Source organism: Canis lupus, chromosome 26, assembly GCF_011100685.1.
Source record: "Canis lupus familiaris isolate Mischka breed German Shepherd chromosome 26, alternate assembly UU_Cfam_GSD_1.0, whole genome shotgun sequence".
NCBI classification, from domain to species: Eukaryota; Metazoa; Chordata; class Mammalia; order Carnivora; family Canidae; genus Canis; species Canis lupus.
This window is the reverse complement of record NC_049247.1, coordinates 6,455,860-6,474,069: the sequence shown is the minus strand read 5'-3', so window position 1 is coordinate 6,474,069 and position 18,210 is coordinate 6,455,860. Positions and strand designations below refer to the sequence as shown.

The 18,210-nt window shown below is 37.4% G+C and overlaps 1 protein-coding gene across 3 annotated transcripts in view; it reads right to left on the bottom strand.

Moving 5' to 3' along the window:
• The window catches only part of SBNO1 (strawberry notch homolog 1), a 61,984-nt gene that overhangs the window by 24,033 nt on the left and 19,741 nt on the right, over nt 1-18,210 (bottom strand). For 2 of the 3 annotated variants that reach the window (XM_038574833.1, XM_038574834.1), the window contains exons 6-20: nt 16,869-16,965; nt 14,711-14,871; nt 12,999-13,132; nt 12,706-12,796; nt 11,342-11,503; nt 10,335-10,470; nt 10,153-10,258; nt 9,864-10,017; nt 8,531-8,713; nt 7,996-8,093; nt 6,180-6,331; nt 4,008-4,205; nt 3,256-3,423; nt 2,984-3,159; nt 2,395-2,526 (exon numbers count right to left, since the gene is read on the bottom strand). In XM_038574833.1, the coding sequence (XP_038430761.1) occupies nt 2,395-2,526; nt 2,984-3,159; nt 3,256-3,423; nt 4,008-4,205; nt 6,180-6,331; nt 7,996-8,093; nt 8,531-8,713; nt 9,864-10,017; nt 10,153-10,258; nt 10,335-10,470; nt 11,342-11,503; nt 12,706-12,796; nt 12,999-13,132; nt 14,711-14,871; nt 16,869-16,965 (2,148 nt within the window). The remainder of the gene's footprint in view (nt 1-2,394; nt 2,527-2,983; nt 3,160-3,255; nt 3,424-4,007; nt 4,206-6,179; nt 6,332-7,995; nt 8,094-8,530; nt 8,714-9,863; nt 10,018-10,152; nt 10,259-10,334; nt 10,471-11,341; nt 11,504-12,705; nt 12,797-12,998; nt 13,133-14,710; nt 14,872-16,868; nt 16,966-18,210) is intronic. The other variant, XM_038574835.1, reaches the window with a different exon arrangement.

Here is an 18,210-nt window from a genome sequence, read left to right as displayed (position 1 = left end):
AATACAGAGGTATAATGACTGAATGTGAAATAGGTAATATGAAAATGAAGCCTCACACGTTAAAGGAATAAGACAGAAGAGACATAGTCTTCAAGGAGCCATAACAGCTCTGGTCTACCTACTCGAGCTTGTATGTGGGAGAAATTACCTTCTACCTTGTTTAAGTCAACACAATTTTGGATTTTCTGTCACTTAACAGCTAAAGTTAATTCCAATGAAAACAATTCTTTTCATTTTTTTTAAGACTTATTTATTTATTCATTAGAGAGAGAGAGAGAGACATGGGGGAGGACGGGGCGGGGGCAGAGACTTAGGCAGAGAGAAAAGCAGGCTCCTTGTAGGGAGCCCAATGTGGGACTTGATGCCGGATCCCGGGATCACGCCCTGAGCCACAGGCAGGCGCTAAACCACTGAACCACTCAGACGTTCCTCAATGAATACAATTCCTAATGCATATCGGCATAAATTCATGAAACAAACTATGTAACACAACTGAAAATACTTCTACCTACAATTTTTAAAATACGTAACATGAGGGGAGGTGCCTGGGTTGGCTTAGTCCGTTAAGCGTCCAAATTCCTGGTTTCAACTCAGGTCATATTCTTAGCATCATGAGATCGAGCTCCATGTTGGGCTTTATGCTCAGCAAGGAGTTTGCTGGAAAGTCTCTCTCCCTCTCCCTTTTCCTCTTCCTATGTTCTCATGCGCACACTTTCTCTAAAATAAATAAATCTTAAAAAAAAATACATAACACGAACTATGAAATATGTTTATAAGAGACAACTGTGGGGGTGCCTGAATGGCTCAGTTGGTTAACCATCTCAATATAGCTCAGATCATGATCTCAGGGTCCTGGGATTGAGCCCCATATCCACATCTGACTCCCTGCTCAGTGGGAAGTCTGCTTGTCCTTTTCCCTCTGGCCCTCTCCCCCTCTCTCATGCTATGTCTCGAAAATAAATAAAAATCTAAACAAAACAAAACAAAAAAAAAACCCCAAAAATATAAAATAAAACAATAAAATAAAAATCTTAAAAAAAAAAAACCCCACAACTTTGATGGGGGTAACTATCCTCTATTTTTATAGCTGCATTAAAACTCACTGAAATATAAAGAAAAATATGGGTAAACAGAGATTATTTTTTTAAAGATTTTATTTATTTGACTCAGAGGGAGAGAGAGAGCCAGAGAGCACAAGAAAGAGGAACCACAGAAGGAGCAGGAGAAGCAGGCTCCCCATCAAGCAAAGAGCCCAAGAGCCCAATGCAGGGCTTGATCCCAGGATACTAGGATCATGATCTGAACTGAAGGCAGATGCTTAACTGACTGAGCCACCCAGGCACCCAAAGAGAAGATTTTATTCTATTTAAAGTAAGTAATTAAAGGGTGCCTGGGTGGCTCAGTCAGGTAACCATCTGCCTTTGGCTCAGGTTGTGATCCCAGGGTCCTGGGATCGAGCCCTGAGTCGGGCTCCTGCTCGGCGGGGAGCCTGCTTTTTCCTTCTCCTCCCCGCTCATGCTAGATCTTGTTACTTCTGTCAAATAAACAAAATATAAAAAAATAAGAATAAATTAAGGAATTACATTTAAGTGGCATTCCTTTTTTAAAGCAATTTCATCAGCAAATGCTTAAAGCAATTCCAAGTAGATGGGGAATCTGAGTTCCAAGTAGTCTGAGAATCTCAAAATTGACTGACTACTCAACAGTAAGAGGCTACACGAAGAGCCTCTGGAGGCAACTGAGGCCTCTACAGTGGTGAGGTACGTAAGCCAATTTGCAGGTCTTTCAGCGATCATCCTAATACAACACAGCATGGCAATAAGAAATTCAGCAAAATGAAAGGACACTAGTAATCTGGGTATGCTTAAATATTTCTGGAGGCAAAATTAGACACCGCAGAGTAGCATTACATGTGAAGCCACTAAGATGACCTGAGAGAACACAATATTTTAATACGCTGATTAAAATTTTAAAAAGCCAGGATGCCTGAGTGGCTCAGTGGCTGAGTGCCTGTCTGCCTGCCTGTGGCTCAGGGTGTGATCCCGAATTCCCAGGTTCGAGTTCTGCATCGGGCTCCTTGCATGGAGCCTGCTTCTCCCTCTGCCTTTGTCTCTGCCTCTATATCTCTTGTGAATAAATAAAATCTTAAAAAAAAATTTTTAAAAAGCCTCAATTTTTAAGAACCACATCTGATTCTGTGCACAATATCTTACTACATTCAATTTGTGAGCAAATAATGAAAATGTGTAAAGTGTTCAATGATTATGTACAGTCACTAAAAATTAAATAACATTCAACACACTTCATTTCTCTAAAGAAAAAAAAAAAACCTCTAAACATCAACTTAAATATGTAATTATACTTTTTATTGAAAAGCATTTCAGAAAAACATACCTTATCTCCATCCATAAATCTTTGTTTTTCTGTGATATTTAGTATTTCTACAGGGACATCAAGTTCAGATCTTGATTCATAAGATATGCTTCCATCATCGTTGCTTACAACCCTCCCTTTGCGACCAGTCATCTGCAAAGCCAAACAGTGTCACTTATAGTTAAGTCCCTGATTAAGGAGCAGGAAGCATACGACCTCTGCATTAAAGAAACTTGGTGGGAGAGCAAAGCAGATGATGAAGCCGACACATACGGGCGCAGCCTAAGCTACACCAGGCAGTGTAAGGGAGAGAACACTGCAACACACTCTCTGGTTTTGACAAGTTCAAACTCCAGCAGAGAAAGCAGATGTGTGGCAATGATCAGAGGCCGCATGACAGGTATAGTAACAGATCAGTGTGTTGAGTAAACACTGAGATACTAAGGACAAGAATTTACTGACACTAGGATGACAGAGAACAAAGGTTCTAAGATGTAAGAGAAAATTAAACACATTATTATGTGATGATATCCAAAATATCACGCATTCTGCAGAGTTTTAAGTGGCCAAAAAAAGGACAAAGACACAGCCCTGATCAAGTCATATTTACCTCAGCAACATTCTCAGGGCCACCAAGTTCATCAATAAGTTCATCCAGGGTATTAGGAGGGAGGTCTTCAGCTAATTTCTCTAGTTTATCAAGGAGGTCTTTCTTCATCTGCTGGGCCCTTTCCACAGCATCCTGACTTGTTATAAGGCTATTGTTACTGTTGGTGTTACTGTTAGCTAGATAAAATACATTTGTTAAAATTCAGTACATAATTTAAATACATTTTACTTCAAAGTACATTTCACCAGACAAGCAAGCTTCCCCATAGATACCTGGTGCACTGTTAGGAGCAGGCAAAATTACTGGTGTAGATGAAAAACTAGGTCGTTTTGATCCAAGACCTGATGCTAATAAGGCACTTTGAATAGAATCTGGATCTATACTTTTCTTTTTTTTTTTATATTTGTTTTTCTTATGATCTTTTCTGATCAACCAGGGATCTGAAAGTTAAGGAAAGATGTGGTCAAATCATTTGTAAAAGAAGCAAATATTCAAAGGAAACCACCCCTGAATTTTTTTTAATTGGTAACTTATAAATCAAGGGTCCCCAAAATCAGGGGTCCCGTACATTCAACACACTAAAAGGTTCAATTCCATAGTATAAGGTTTAAAGTTACCACACAAGGGATGCTTGGATGGGTCAGTCAGTTGAGTGTTTGACTCCTGGTTTTGGCTTAGGTAGTGATCTCAAAGTTGTGAGGTTGAGCCCCACGTGGGCTCCATGCCCAGCACAGAGTCTGCTTGCCCCCCTCCCTCTGCTCCTCCCCCTACTCTCCTCTCCCAAATAAATAAATAAATCTAAATAATAATAATAAAATCACTGCACAAAATTGAGACCACTATCTCACATAAATGAGCTAAAACACCAAAAGACAGAGCAGCTTGGGGATTTCTCCACCAAGCGGACTAGATTCTGTGCAATGATTTGTACTGCACCAGGAAAAAACAGGTTTTATTAAAATATCCCATTTCTAACACAGAACTATCTATCCTTTCAGTATTGTTAATATAATGAGGTACTTACCATCTTCATCATCCTCACTAGACTCATCTCTGAATGGGTTGAAATCATCATCATCTCCGGAACTCATGTTTTTAGAGCTCTCATAGTCACTTTCTTCATGATCAGATGCATCAGATTCACTTCCACTATCATCAGAACTGCTACCAGTAAGAGCACCTACTTTTCGTGCTTTTTTGGCTTCTCGAGTTATTTCTTCACCTACCCTCGAACCCCAAACGAGACAGTTAGTCCACACTGTTCTAAAGATCTAGAAGAATGTAGTTCATGCATTCTTTAAATGAGATGTATACAGAAAAAACATTTTTTTAAGTATATAAATTTCCAAGCAAACGTTAACCTTTTAGATTCCCATAAGAAATCAGGCTATACTCAATTACTAAGAAGAAATCAGACATATAAATACAAATTCAAGATTGTCTTTAAGTGCACGTTTTATAATACATTCAGGATAACACAGAACCTCCAGCATTTTCACACTTTATGAATGAGGCTGAGAGCAGGGACCTAATAATTACAGGTTTATAGAATATGTAAAAATTAAAATACTTTAGGGATGCCTGGGTTGCTCAGCGGTTTAGTGCCTGTCTTTGGCCCAGGGCATGATCCTAGAGTCCCGGGATCAAGTCCTGCATCGGGCTCCGTACATGGAGCCTGCTTCTCCCTCTGCTTGTGTCTCTGCCTCTCTCTCTCTCTATGTATTTCTCATGAATAAATAAAATCTTAAAACAAAAACTTCATTTGTAAAAGTCAAACAAGGTGCTAATTTAAATTATTTTAGTGAGCATTCAAAAAACACATGGGCGATGGGGGTTGGTGGTGGTGGTGGAGGAGCCGGTGCCTGGCTCAGTCAGTTAAGTGCCTGACTCTTGGTTTGGGCTCAGGTCATGATCTCAGGGTGGTGCCCTGAATGGGGCTCCATGCTGGGTGTGGATCCTGCTTAAGATTCTCTCTCTCCCAAAAAAAAAAAAGAAAAAAGATTCTCTCTCTCCCTCTACTCCTGCCCCTCCCTATCACTCATGAGCACATACTCTTTCTTTCTTTCTCAAAGGAAAAAAAAAAGAAAAAGACAAAGTCACCTGGAACAAACCATTAATAGTTCACTTATGAGATAGATGGTAAGAACAACATAATTCAGGAAAGGGAAACAGGACCATGTGACCATTTAAGATACCATTGATTCTACAGTATTACTTTTTGTGCCATTTTTTGTGCCACTACAATAAAAAATATTGTCAATTAAAACAACCAATCCACTTTCAAGCATATTAAAAATGTAAAAAAAAGTGTGCTTCTAGAACAGATTAAACAAGGTTAAAGTGTCAGCCACTGTGTTTAGAAGACACAGCATCAGTCGTTCCCACAGAAGTTATCGCTATCTTAAAGAGAGCCTGAGAAGTTAACTTCTGAAAGCCAAACAGGTTACTAAGCCTCTAAACACAAACCAAAGTTTGCATATTATAAAATGTCTAAGAGGAACTGAGTGTATTCCTAATAATAAAATAACAAATGCCTTTTTAAAGACTATAAAAACACCGTATATGTCTACATGCATATGCAGCTTTGACAACAGGAAGGCCCAGATTTTGCTTTCTATATATCACCCACTAGCTTTGTGAACCTAGGGAGAATCCTTAACTTCTTAATCTTTCTGTGCCTTAGTGTCCTCCATCTCTAGAAAACAAAAAGTAAAAAAAAGACAAAACACAGACACACACAAAAAAACAAAATATATATTTTCATATGGATCCCTTATGGGTTAAATGATGTAAGGCCAATGCTTAACATTCATACCTAGCATTAGTCAAATTATTCAAGCCCTAATTTAAAATAGGGAATCACTTGTGCATTCAAAACTACAAAAGCAGCAGCAAAAATAAGCAAACACATGCCAATTTAAAAAGCAGCTCAATCCTGGGCAGCCCGGGTGGCTTAGCGGTTTAGCGCTGCCTTCAGCACAGGGCCTGATCCTGGAGACCCAGGATCAAGTCCCATGTCAGGCTCCTTGCATGGAGCTTGCTTCTCCCTCTGCCTGTGTCTCTGCCTCTCTCTCTCTCTCATGAATAAATAAAATCTTAAAAAAAAAAAAAAAAAAAAAGGCAGCTCAATCCCAAAATATAGTTGTTTCAAAATGCTCAAATTTATACTCTTTTCAACATCATTTAAAGAACTCACCTTTCCGCTTCTTTACTTTACTTTCTTTACAAGGACTATCTCGTGGTGAACTGTTGTTACTTGGAGCTGTCAAATCGATTCCTAGCAAACTATAAAGTTTTTTCCGGTCTGGAGCAGGGAAGTGTTTTTCAATAAGTGACTGCAACACTCCTCTATTTACATGAGAGGAAAAGTGACAATTAGTGGTTGAGTTTGCAAAATAACTTATATATGAAATCTTATTAAATATATTCTTAAGGGGTGAAGGGGTGCCAGAGTGGCTCAGTCGGTTGAGTATCCAACTCTTGGTTTCAACTCAGGACATGATCTCATGAGTTTTGGGATCCAGTCCCCTCTCAGGCTCCATGCTCAGTAGGGAGTCTACTTCAGATTCTCTCCCACTACCCCTCTCCCCATGCATGCTCACATGCTATCTTAAATAAGTAACACAAATCTTAAAACATTAAGAATATATATATATTCTTAAAATATACCTCTTAAAAGTAAATAAATTATTTAATATGATAGAATATTGATAATCCAGGTGAAATAAATTTAACATTCTAGGCTAAGACAGCTGAATTGAAATATAGTTCAACAAGCCCAGCCAAATAGGCAACTTTTTTTTTTTTTAAAGATTTTATTTATTCATGAGAGACACAGAGAAAGACAGAGAGAGAGAGGCAGAGACACAGGCAGAGGGAGAAGCAGGCTCCATGTAGGGAGCCCGACGTGGGACTAGATCCCAGTTCTCCAGGATCATGCCCTGGGCCGAAGGTGGTGCTAAACCGCTGAGCCACCCCGGGCTGCCCAATGTGCAACTTTCTAGTAGCTAGGTTAAAAAGTGAAAGAAAGGGGCGCCTGGATGGCTCAGTTAAGCATCTGCTCATGCTGTGATCCCAAGGTCCTGGGATTGAGCTCTGCATTAGACTTCCTGCTTGGTGGGGAGATGGCTTCTCCCTCTCCCTCAGCCCCTTCCCCTGCTTGTGGTCTCTCTCAAATAAATAAAATCTTTAAAAATAATAATAGTAAATTAAAAAATAAAAAGTGAAACTGGAGAAACATTTTTAATGATATATTTCAGGATATAGGCTAGTATCATATATCAACGTATCACACACAATCAGTGAGCTGTAAAACATTAAGTCTTTAAAACCTTGTATTTTATATTCATAACACATCTCAATTTGGACTAGCCACTGACAGGCACACATGACAGTTCCTATCATTTTAAACAATGCAGTAATAGTCACACAAGTATAGGAAAAGACAGATTAGGAAGTTCATGTTTTGCTTTTAGAAGCAGTTTTGAATTATATCCGTTTTAAAAAGAGCGACCTGAATATATCTCTTAACACGAGATAGTATAGCAGGGCAAAGGTTAATTTTTTTTGTTAATTTTACTATTAGAGTTAAAATTGGCAAGGCAGACAAACTGAAAAACATCTAAATCTTTCTAAAACTCTTTTTGAATATCTCATGACTCTGTGCAATTTTTATACTACATATTACTAAACTTGGGGAAACTACATGTAATGCTCCTCTGCATAATGGCAATTTCAAACACATAAAACTGAAACTAATCCAAGATGTCACAGATCTCCAAGACAAAAATCACACCCTTCCATTGGTCCAAACTACTGGGCACAATATTGTCAAGATGCTTAACATTCAAGCACTTCTATGTTACTGTTTTCCAAGAGATATATTGTGATGGACATGCACAGAACAAAAACTAAGATCAGAAAAACTTTAATGATTATATACATGAATCAAAACTTTTGCCTACAGGACATTTAAACTGATCTAAATAAAAACTCAAAACCAAAAACATTACTTGGCAGTTGAAACAAAATCATTCAATTCTCCTCCACCCTCTTCCAAGGCTTCTAACGTTCTAGCTTCTCCTGTTGACTGTAGACCAATTACAACACACTGGAGAGAAAAATAAAATTGTAAATAAAATTATGCATGCTATGTGTAAAAAACTTAGCTAGGAAACAGGATCACAGCAGTGAACATCAACTGCAGCCCCTGCCTCAATTCTTTGTGATTTAAGTAGATATATATGTATTGCTAAAATGAAAAAACATGTATGGCAACCTATATCCCACACATCAGCAGTAGTTCTATCTATGGATGACCAAATGATAATGGCTTATTGCTTTATATATTTTTGAGCTATCTAAATTCTTCATTTTAAACAGGCACTTCTTTTAACATTTTTTAAAAACATAGATTTTAAAATCTTATTATTATGTAATACCTTAACAACTCTCTCTCAGAAAAATCAGGCTTTGCAAGCAGAAAGCCTAAACACCCAAAAGACTAAGAAACATGACCAAAGAATAAATCTCATGTGTTCAACTTACTTTTCCATTCTTGATTTCTTCTCGAGCTAGTTGCACAACCCTTTTAACTTTGGACGCTATGCACAAGTATTTGAAAAACCTCTGGTGCGCAGACCAGAACTGACCCCACATGGATTTCTTCATGCGTTGCTCAGCATCAATCAGATCTGCAGCTTGCTGAAATCGCTCTCTGGCAATGACCCACTGAAGACACACAATCAACATTTTAGAGATTTTATCTATGAGCGTGAATTATTTAAAAATGACTGATTGAAAAATAGGTGCAAGATTACTTACTCAACATCAATTAAAAAAACATTTGCAGTAACTTGGGAATCTCTAAACAAATGTTTTTTAGGATGCTCACACAGAGTAGCCCCTAAATTCTTATTACATACTAGAGTCATTTCAGGGAAGAGTTACATTGTAATTTTTTAAAATCATGCAACTTAAAAAAAAAAATCATGCAACTTAAATGGCTTTTATTTTATTTTTTTTTAAGATTTTATTTATTCATGAGAGACACATACGGGGGGGTGGGGGGGGGTGCAGAGACACAGGCAGAGGGAGAAGCAGGCTCCATGCAGGGAGCCTGACATGGGACTCGATCCCGGGTATCCAGGATCAGGCCCTGTGCTGAAGGCGGCGCTAAACCGCTGAGCCACCTGGGCTGCCCAATAAATGGCTTTTTAAAAAGTTTCAGTTATCTTTACACGCAGCATGGGGCTCAAATTCATGACCCCAAGAATCAAGAGTCTAAGAGTCACATGCCCTCCTCACACAGCCAGCCAAGTTCCTCATTACAAATGGCTTTTTTAGGGATGACTGGGTGGCTCAGTGGCTGAGTATCTGCTCAGGGCATGGTCCTGGGGTCCCAGGATCGAGTCCTGCATCGGGCTCCTTGCAGGGAGCCTGCTTCTCTCTCTGACCCTGTCTCTGCCTCTCTCTTATGAATAAATAAAATGAAATCTTAAAAAAAATAAACAAAAAAAGAAATGGCTTTTTATTTTTTAAAAGATTTTATTTATTTATTTATTCACAGAGATGCAGAGAGAGAGAGAGAGAGAGAGAGGCAGAGACATAGGCAGAGGGAGAAGCAGGCTCCATGCAGAGAGCCTGACGTGGGACTCGATCCCGGGACTCCAGGATCATGCCCTGGGCTGCAGGCGGTGCTAAACTGCTTCGCCACCGGGGCTGCCCAAGAAATGGCTTTTTAAAAATAAATTAACAAAAAGAAAGCTTAGAAAATTAGGAAAGTAAGGATCTGGTGATTTATGTGTTGTTTTATAGCAAAATATATTCTTGTGGGCTGAAAGACATTAAAAATACTAGGAATTAAGAAAAAACTTCTTACCAGCTTGACTGCTTTGTTATACATTTTCACATAGCTCTGAGAAAGAAGAACTTCCTCAATTTTGAAGGTCACTCCAGTAAAACTCAGCTGTCGAGCAATGTACATTCCTCTAAGCTTCATATCCATAGCAACTATTTCCATGGCACCAACACCTCTGAATAAAATTAAAACACACAGTAACTATCATTAAATATAGTAGGGCTTTAATATAAGTGGAAAAGGTTTTAGCAATAACACCTCTTTTAGACTGCAACCAAGAACAAATAGTGTATACTGTAAACTGCTTTACCTCCGTTCTACTGCTTGGATAAAATCACTAAATTCTCTAAATGGAGTTCCTTCTCCCCATATTCCAAGACGGTTCATATAAGCCATGTTTCGTGGTTCAGAAGCACCTGAAAAATCCCAAAACGAAACATTTTATAGCTGAAAAAGTAACCTACATATCTTTCAAATAAAATAACAACTTACCAGTGGCACTAGCATAAACAACTCTGGCCTTTGGCAATTTGTTCTGAAGCTCTAAAACTGCTAAGCCTGTCTTGGTTGGCTTTGAAGAACCAACAGGACATAGGTTTTTTGCTTTATGACATTCATCAAACACTATCTGTACAGAATGAATTAAGGAACATATCATAATAGCAAGTATCTCTAATCCTTAAGGAAGATTTAATGTTTATTTCAAAGCCCTGGGAAACTATCCCATATTTCTGGGGTGGTAGAGTGGGCCAAATTCAAGACAATTGGGAAGAAAGAGATGGTGCTGATAATAAAACCCCTGACCATTAACCTTGTGAAGTAACACCAACATACCCATCAAACCCATCATCAGGCTTTGTGAAACCTTAACATTTTATCGTATTTGCCTCAGATTTTCTTTTAAAGATTACAAATGTAAAAAAAAAAAATAAATAAAGATTACAAATGTAAATGAAGCCCACTATGTGCCTCTCCTTGAGATCACCCCTCCCTCTCAAATCTCAGAGGCAATCACTGATTTTGATATTTATATTGACCAGATATCTAATTCTTAATTAGAATGGAGAAAGGATCATTGTGGCAAGGAATGTCAACCACATGGATAATTTTGGCCAATTCTCAAAGTACAATTGGTGACTAATTTAATTATCATTTCAAAAACATTCCTCATGCATGACAATGAACGCTGCTATGAGCAAATAGGTTTGGAAATCACTAAATTCAGTTTTTCCCCTTAGTCTTCTCAGGCACCTTTCTATGTGAGTATGTAGTGTGAATTACTGAAAAAGTAATATAGTATTCATTACTTCCCACACCTATTAACATTTTACTAAACCAGGAGCTTAAATATTGGCCTCTTATATGACAGGTACAAAAAAGAATCTCCCTTGGACACAGATCAGCCATTAAAGCTCTCATCCCAGCAATTTCAGTTAATCTCAGGATTATTCTTACACTTTTGTGTCATTAAAAACAAAAATATTTGTTGTAAAGGATACCACTCCATCGAAGTCATCACCGCACCAATGCAGAAGTTGTTTTAATCTAGTTTTATATTTACCACCAGACTGACTTTCACCAATAAGGGAAGAATAGGTAGCAAAAATAACACCCTTTTTCACGCTCCCATTATGTTTGGAAGAAATTTTTCCATATTTAAACTAAAAAAGAAAAAAGAAGAATAAATACACTTTTCTCTGAAAAATTTATCCTATCCAAACTTCTACAGCAGGAACCTGGTGGGTCCATCACAGGTTTTAGGGAAGTCAAAGGACCCCCTAAGACCACACACAAAATTTCTTCTACATATGTATACACAGACACACATGCATACACTCACGTTTGCATACAACTTCATGATACAAGGATCTAGCTTTCAAAGTCTCAAAAAACTTCTATCAATAAAAAGATTACAAACACCCCTCCAAGAAAAAAAGTCATGATATTCACTCTACAAATATTTATTGTGCGCTTACTATATGCCAAGTCACTATACTTAAGTTCTAAGGCATATATAAAGAATTATGATTAATAGTTAATATATCCTTTTCAATTACACGGACTAAGAAATCAAAAATATTTCTAGATGCCAGTTATGTGTTTTTAGTTTTGAGCTGTAAGGGGTCATTCAAGACAAAGTACTTTACCTACCAATCTACTCAGTCATACCCACCCAAAAATGCCAGTGAGGAGCAGGGCAACATTAAACCAACCTAGGGCTCACATGGAAAGTAGATTTACTTATTTTCAAATGGCTAACAGGGAGGTATCTGAAGGAACTCAGTCTGCCTATTCAACCCTTGTAACTCCAGCTCTTGGTGCATAGGAAGTCAGTAAAGATTTGCCAAATAAACATTAAGATTCTTATCACATTAAACTGTGCTTTAGATATCGAGACACATTTTCTTCCATTTGACAGGACTGTTTTAACATAAACACAGATACAGATTTACAAACTCAGTGGATAGACAAAATATCCAAATCGGTATCCAAGCCTCAACAATTATTTATGTGCTGGGACTACCAATCCACACAGCTTTACTACAATGCCTTATTATGCTCAGTTAGGAATTAGCTATATAAAGTTACCCCAAAAACAAAGACAAAAAGAACACTGAAGACTAGAATAAACTCCATAACCAGAGACAAGGCTATTTTGTTTGCCACTACACAACCATACCCGGCATAGTACTTAATGCATAGTAACCCACAAACCAACAAGAGTAGCTAGCACTCACTAATACTTTCTATAAAATAATTCATTTAATCCTCACAACAACTCTGTAAAGTAGAAACTGTTATTCCCATCTCATAGTTGAATCTATATTTACTGAATGACTAACTGAATAGAAAACTTTCATACCTTATTTAATGAATGAACCAAAATGTTTTTTGCTCCAATATCCCTCAAATCTCTTTCAGCATCATACTTCAAATCATTTGAAACACTGAACCTGCCACAAAAAAAAAAAAAGAAAAAAGAAAAAAAAATTAAATGCAAATTCCATCAGTCTAGCAGATTCAGGATAAATAAAACCAGGGCTTGACACTTAAAAAATAAATAAATAAATAAACACCTACTCATTAAAGCCCAACTCCCACAATGAAGTAACTATTCACAAAAGAAAGCTTCCACAGCCAGCCTTTGGCACTTACCATAATGCTCTTTTTCTACTCAACAAATAATTTTCATAGATAATTCCTGCTATCGTTCTTCCTTTTCCTACACCAGCACCATCACCTATTAAAAAGCCAGCACGATCTCCATTAGGTAGGAATGTTTCATGTTGCTGAAAAAGAGAAGGCTGGTAATTAATTAATCTACTCTTTTAGACTGGTGATCAGTCTTTCAAACACTGTTGTAGGAATATATTAATATGATCTATGTGTATACAAATGACCCACAGTTTGGCTCAATATGGATACTTTCTTTATACTTATCTTCCTGGCTACACTCACATGCACCAAGTAACTGAAATCAACAAATTGGTGAGCAATCACACAAAAATATGAAGGATGGTTAGCTGTTTGGCCATTACATATTTTATAGAAAGGGAATACAACAGAAATCCTCTTAAGACAACTCGCATAACTAATTCATGGTTTTGAAAGCTGGTACAATACCCATACAGTAATAGCACAGTTCATTTAAACACCCACCAGGGAATGGGCTTTTCTATCCTTTCAGCAGCATTCAGCTACCAGAGTTAGAGATGCAACAAATAGTCCCCCATCCATCCAACTATCTTCTTTACACACACACACACACATATTCTTAATCTAACAGTTCTACCAGATAGACTCCCAATAACGGAACTGTCAGGTCAAAGGATATACTTATCTTTTTTTTCAAGTAAGCTCTACATTTAACGTAGGGTAACTCACAACCTCAAAATCAAGAGTCACGTGCTCTAGTGACTGAGCCAGACAGGAGCAGCAGAACATACATATTTTTAATTTTTTTAAAAGATTTTATTTGAAAGAGAGCAAAGCAAGCAAGAAAGAACATGAGCAGAGGAGAGGGGTACATGGAGAGGAAGATAAAGAACCTCACTGAGCAGCAAGCCCCATGCAGGGTTTGATCCTAGGATCCTGGAATCATGATTTGAGCTGAAGGTAGCCACTCTACCAACTGAGCCACCCAGGAGCCCCTTAATTTTTTTTTTTTTTTTTAAAGAGGAAAGGCACATGCACAAGAGCTCAGTGTGGGGAGAGGGAGAGGAAAGAGAAAATCTGAAGCAGGCTCTATACCCAGCATAGAGCCCAATCCAAGGTTTGATCTGAAGACCCTGAGATCCTGACATGAGTGGAAATCAAGAGTCTAACGCTTAACCAACTGAGCCATTCAGGCACCCCATCTTTTTAATATACATTCCCACTGAATTCCAAAAAGGTTATAACATTTGTCATTTATTCTTTTTTTTTTTTTTTTTTTTTTTTTACATTTGTCATTTCCAGTAGAAATGCACCTCTTGTGTCCATCTTACCCTTTTAATTTTTTAACACAGGAGGAGCATCTGGGTGGCTCAGTTGGACATCCGACTCAGATCATGATCTCGGGGTAATGGAATTGGGCCCCCACGTTGGGCTCCACACTAAGTACAGAGTCTATTTATCCCTCTCCTTCTGCTTCTCCCCCTGCTCACATGCACTCTCTAAAAAAAACTTAAAAATAAACCAAAAAACAAAAACCCAAACTCCCAAAAAACAAAAAATAAAAGTAAAAAAAATAACACGTGAAACTTCTATAAAAGTCACATTCACAAGTTTTTCATGCAAGGAAAACTTACCTTTGTATGAATGCAATTATATTATAGGGACTAGGATTAAAAGAGAAGTATTGTATGTAGTTACAAAATATTGCTTACCTGGGCTGCATAAGTAATTGCCTCAAGCTGTAATGCTGATAACCAGCCATTATCAATGGTTTCTTCAGAAATGGATGTTTTGTACCAAACATCAGGAGGAGTAACACTGGACAAAGAACTAGTTTCCACTACAGCATCTGGATGACGTAGGCCAATTTTTACTAAATGAAAATTTTAAAATACTTCATTTTAATTTTTCTAGGTAATAATGCACCCAGTTTTATTCTATAATATTGCCATATTTTTTCTATCATAGAAAAAATAGAAGTAAATAAGTAACTATACACTCCAGGATTCTACAAAGGCACTGATAAGGTGGCAAATTACTATTTAAATTTGACTAAAGGAAAAAAAATTTGACTAAAAGGATCTATTTATCAAATATTTATGGTTTAAATAGAGATCTGCTGATTAAAAAAAGATCTAGAAAAATATCAACTTAGTATGACCAGGTTCTCCAGCAGCAACAGAACATAATCCTAGATGTGGAAATTTATTGAATGAATCATTCACTTGAATCAATAAGAGAGGTTTGGAATATAATTTTATTTTGAAAGTTATTTTAATGGAAATCTTGGCTATAAAATTAAATAGCAACTAATTCCCCCAAATGCATTATATGAATAGTTTTATTTTTGTGAATAGTTTTAAATAAAGGTCAGCATAATTTTTCTATAAACAGACAATATTTTCAGCTTTGCTGAGCATCTGCTGTATTATTAAACACTGCCAATGTAGCAGTGTAAAAGCAGTCTTAGCCAATAAACAAACTCATGAAAATGATTATGTTCTAATAAAACTTTATGTAAACACACAAGGTTCCAAATTTAGTTTACTGACCTTGGTTTAAAGAAGGGCCATTGATAAGCTTTCAATCTTTTTATGAGAACTATTATGGGGTAAACTATTTTACTAAAAGGGTAAGATCTACCCTTTTCAGATACCATGACCTAAAGTTTAAAGTTCACTTTCAAAAATTTATGTAGGGGCACCTGGGTGGCTCAGTGGTTGAGCGTCTATCTTTGGCTCAGGTCATGATCCCAGGGTCCTGGGATTGAGTTCCACATCAGGCCCCCGCAGGGAGCTTGCTTCTTCCTCTGCCTATGTTTCTGCCTTTCTCTGTGTCTCTCATGAATAAATAAATAAAATTTAAAAAATAAAAAATTATGTATGTATTTTTAAGTAGGCTCTACACCCAACATGGGTCCTGAACTTACAACCCTGAGATCATAAGACCCCAAGATTAAGACTCACATACTCTACACCAATTAAGCCAGCCAGCCACTTCCTAAAGTTCATTTCAAATGACCAGAATATTATGGGATCCTCAGGTCAATACATAGTTAGTAAACAGCAATTTTTAGTTTAAGTGGTAATATTAGCAGCTTTTTATAGAAACTCAAAGTACATAAAAGATTCTAGCCATACTTTTTCATTTTATCACCCCCATACAGTGAAAAAGTCAACATTTTTATTATCAAAGCTAAAAACTATTAATTTTCAATTTGACATAATGGCCTCTAAAAAAAAAAGGACAGTTATGGAAAAAAGAGTAGAAGCATTAATATACACTACTGAAATAAATAGCACATTTTTAAGATTCCATGTTTTTATGCTTTGTATAAAGTATATAAAGCTAAGATACATATTTATATCTCTGCAATTTACTATGATTTTATAATCACTGCTGATATGAGTGAGCAAAATTAACTTGAAACAAAATAAACCCTAAGCTTTTCTAGTTTTAAAGAACTTCAACCCAAAACACTTCTAAGTTTGTGTAGGTAAAATAATCCATAGTAAAGTTTTCATGTAGGTATTTTAAAACATAGTATAATTTAAAACATATTACAAAGCTCTTGTCAAATTCTGAGGTATCCAATATTAACAGATTTTTTTTTAAAGATTTTATTTATTTATTCATGAGAGACACACACAGAGAGAAGCAGAGACACAGAAAGAGGGAGAAGCAGGCTCCATGCAGGGAGCCCGACGTGGGACCTGATCCCAGTCTCCAGGATGAGAAGGTGGGCTGAAGGTGGAGCTAAACCGCTGAGCCACCTGGGCTGCCCCTATTAACAGATTCTAATAGATAATAACTTAAGTTTAAGAAGAACCCAGAAGTCTTTCACTATTTTGACAGTTCTGAAAGACATACATTTTATTGGCATATACTCTGCGTAAGTTTCTGCATGACCCATTTCTTCTTCATCTTCTTCCTCTGGTTCATCTTCCTCTTTCACAACAGGGACCTTCTGTAACACAAAGGGAGCGTAATCAGAGTCTGAAGGCCTAGCCAACACACACACAAATTCTTCCGCAGGAACACTAACAGTCTTCAATCTTGGAAACATGACATACATCTATATTCCCTAAAATCTGGGTCACATTTTGTGTCTTCCATGCTTCTCCAATGAGTACAGCTAATCCATGACCTACTCTCATCCCTAACATACCACTGGGTCACCACCGGGCTCCACTATCCTTCCAGCTACCATAATCTCAAACTACTTTCCCCTTCAATATTGCCTACCACCCTCCCTGATGCCCAGAACTGAAACCTTAGTCCTCAGTCTTCATTTCAATTCCAGGAATAGAAAGACTAAAAGAATTGAGAGGAAAGCTGGATGAGCCCCAGGAGCTTATCCTACAATGTCAATGGCAGAAACTCTGTTGAAGTCACACATCCCACCCCCATTTCACTGCACCTTCATTTCAGCTGTCTTCTTTCCACTGGACACTGAAACTAAACCCCCAGAAAAATCTGGATTTAAAAGTTCTTCTGAAGGAGACAGAATGTGTTTCAGACATCTATTTCTTCAAATGCAACAATAATCATATGTAAGAGCAATAGCACTTACTCTCCAAACTCTGGCACACCCAAAGATGCAATGGGGAGCTATTAGTAACTATACCAGGAAAACAGGAACGAAGCCAGACACTTGAGTGAATGGTTACTAGTCACATGTTTCTTTGTTTCTTTACAGACTCTTAGAAGGGTGAAATAGGGAGGAGTAGGGGAATAGAAAGACCCAGTACAAGCCTCTTTTCACAAGTAAAACCATCAACAAAGCTTTATTAATGTGCTTGTTCAAGAAAAACTGGAGAAAGCTGTGAAACCCAGTATATCTAGAAAAGGAGAAGAAAAAGAGAAACCAGTCAGGACCTACAAGCAATGCCAAGGACAACAAAGCCTTGAAAGGTAAGGTTAGGATTTTCAATTGCTTTTATTTAGTTTGTAGTACAATGGCACATAGATGATCAATAAAAGTGGGAAGGAGAGGGAAGATGGTAGATAAACATCCAATCAACATTAATCTAGGATATCCTCAAAGAAAAAATCCAGAACAGCTCTGAATGCTCTTAGAAACTGTGCCCAAATGAAACTGATTTCAGAAGCTGTAAAACAAAGTTGGGTTGGCCAAAGAAACGGATGTAAATCCCCACTCGGCTGTTATTCATGTGGCCTTAGGCAATCACTTAAATTCTGAGTCCTCCCC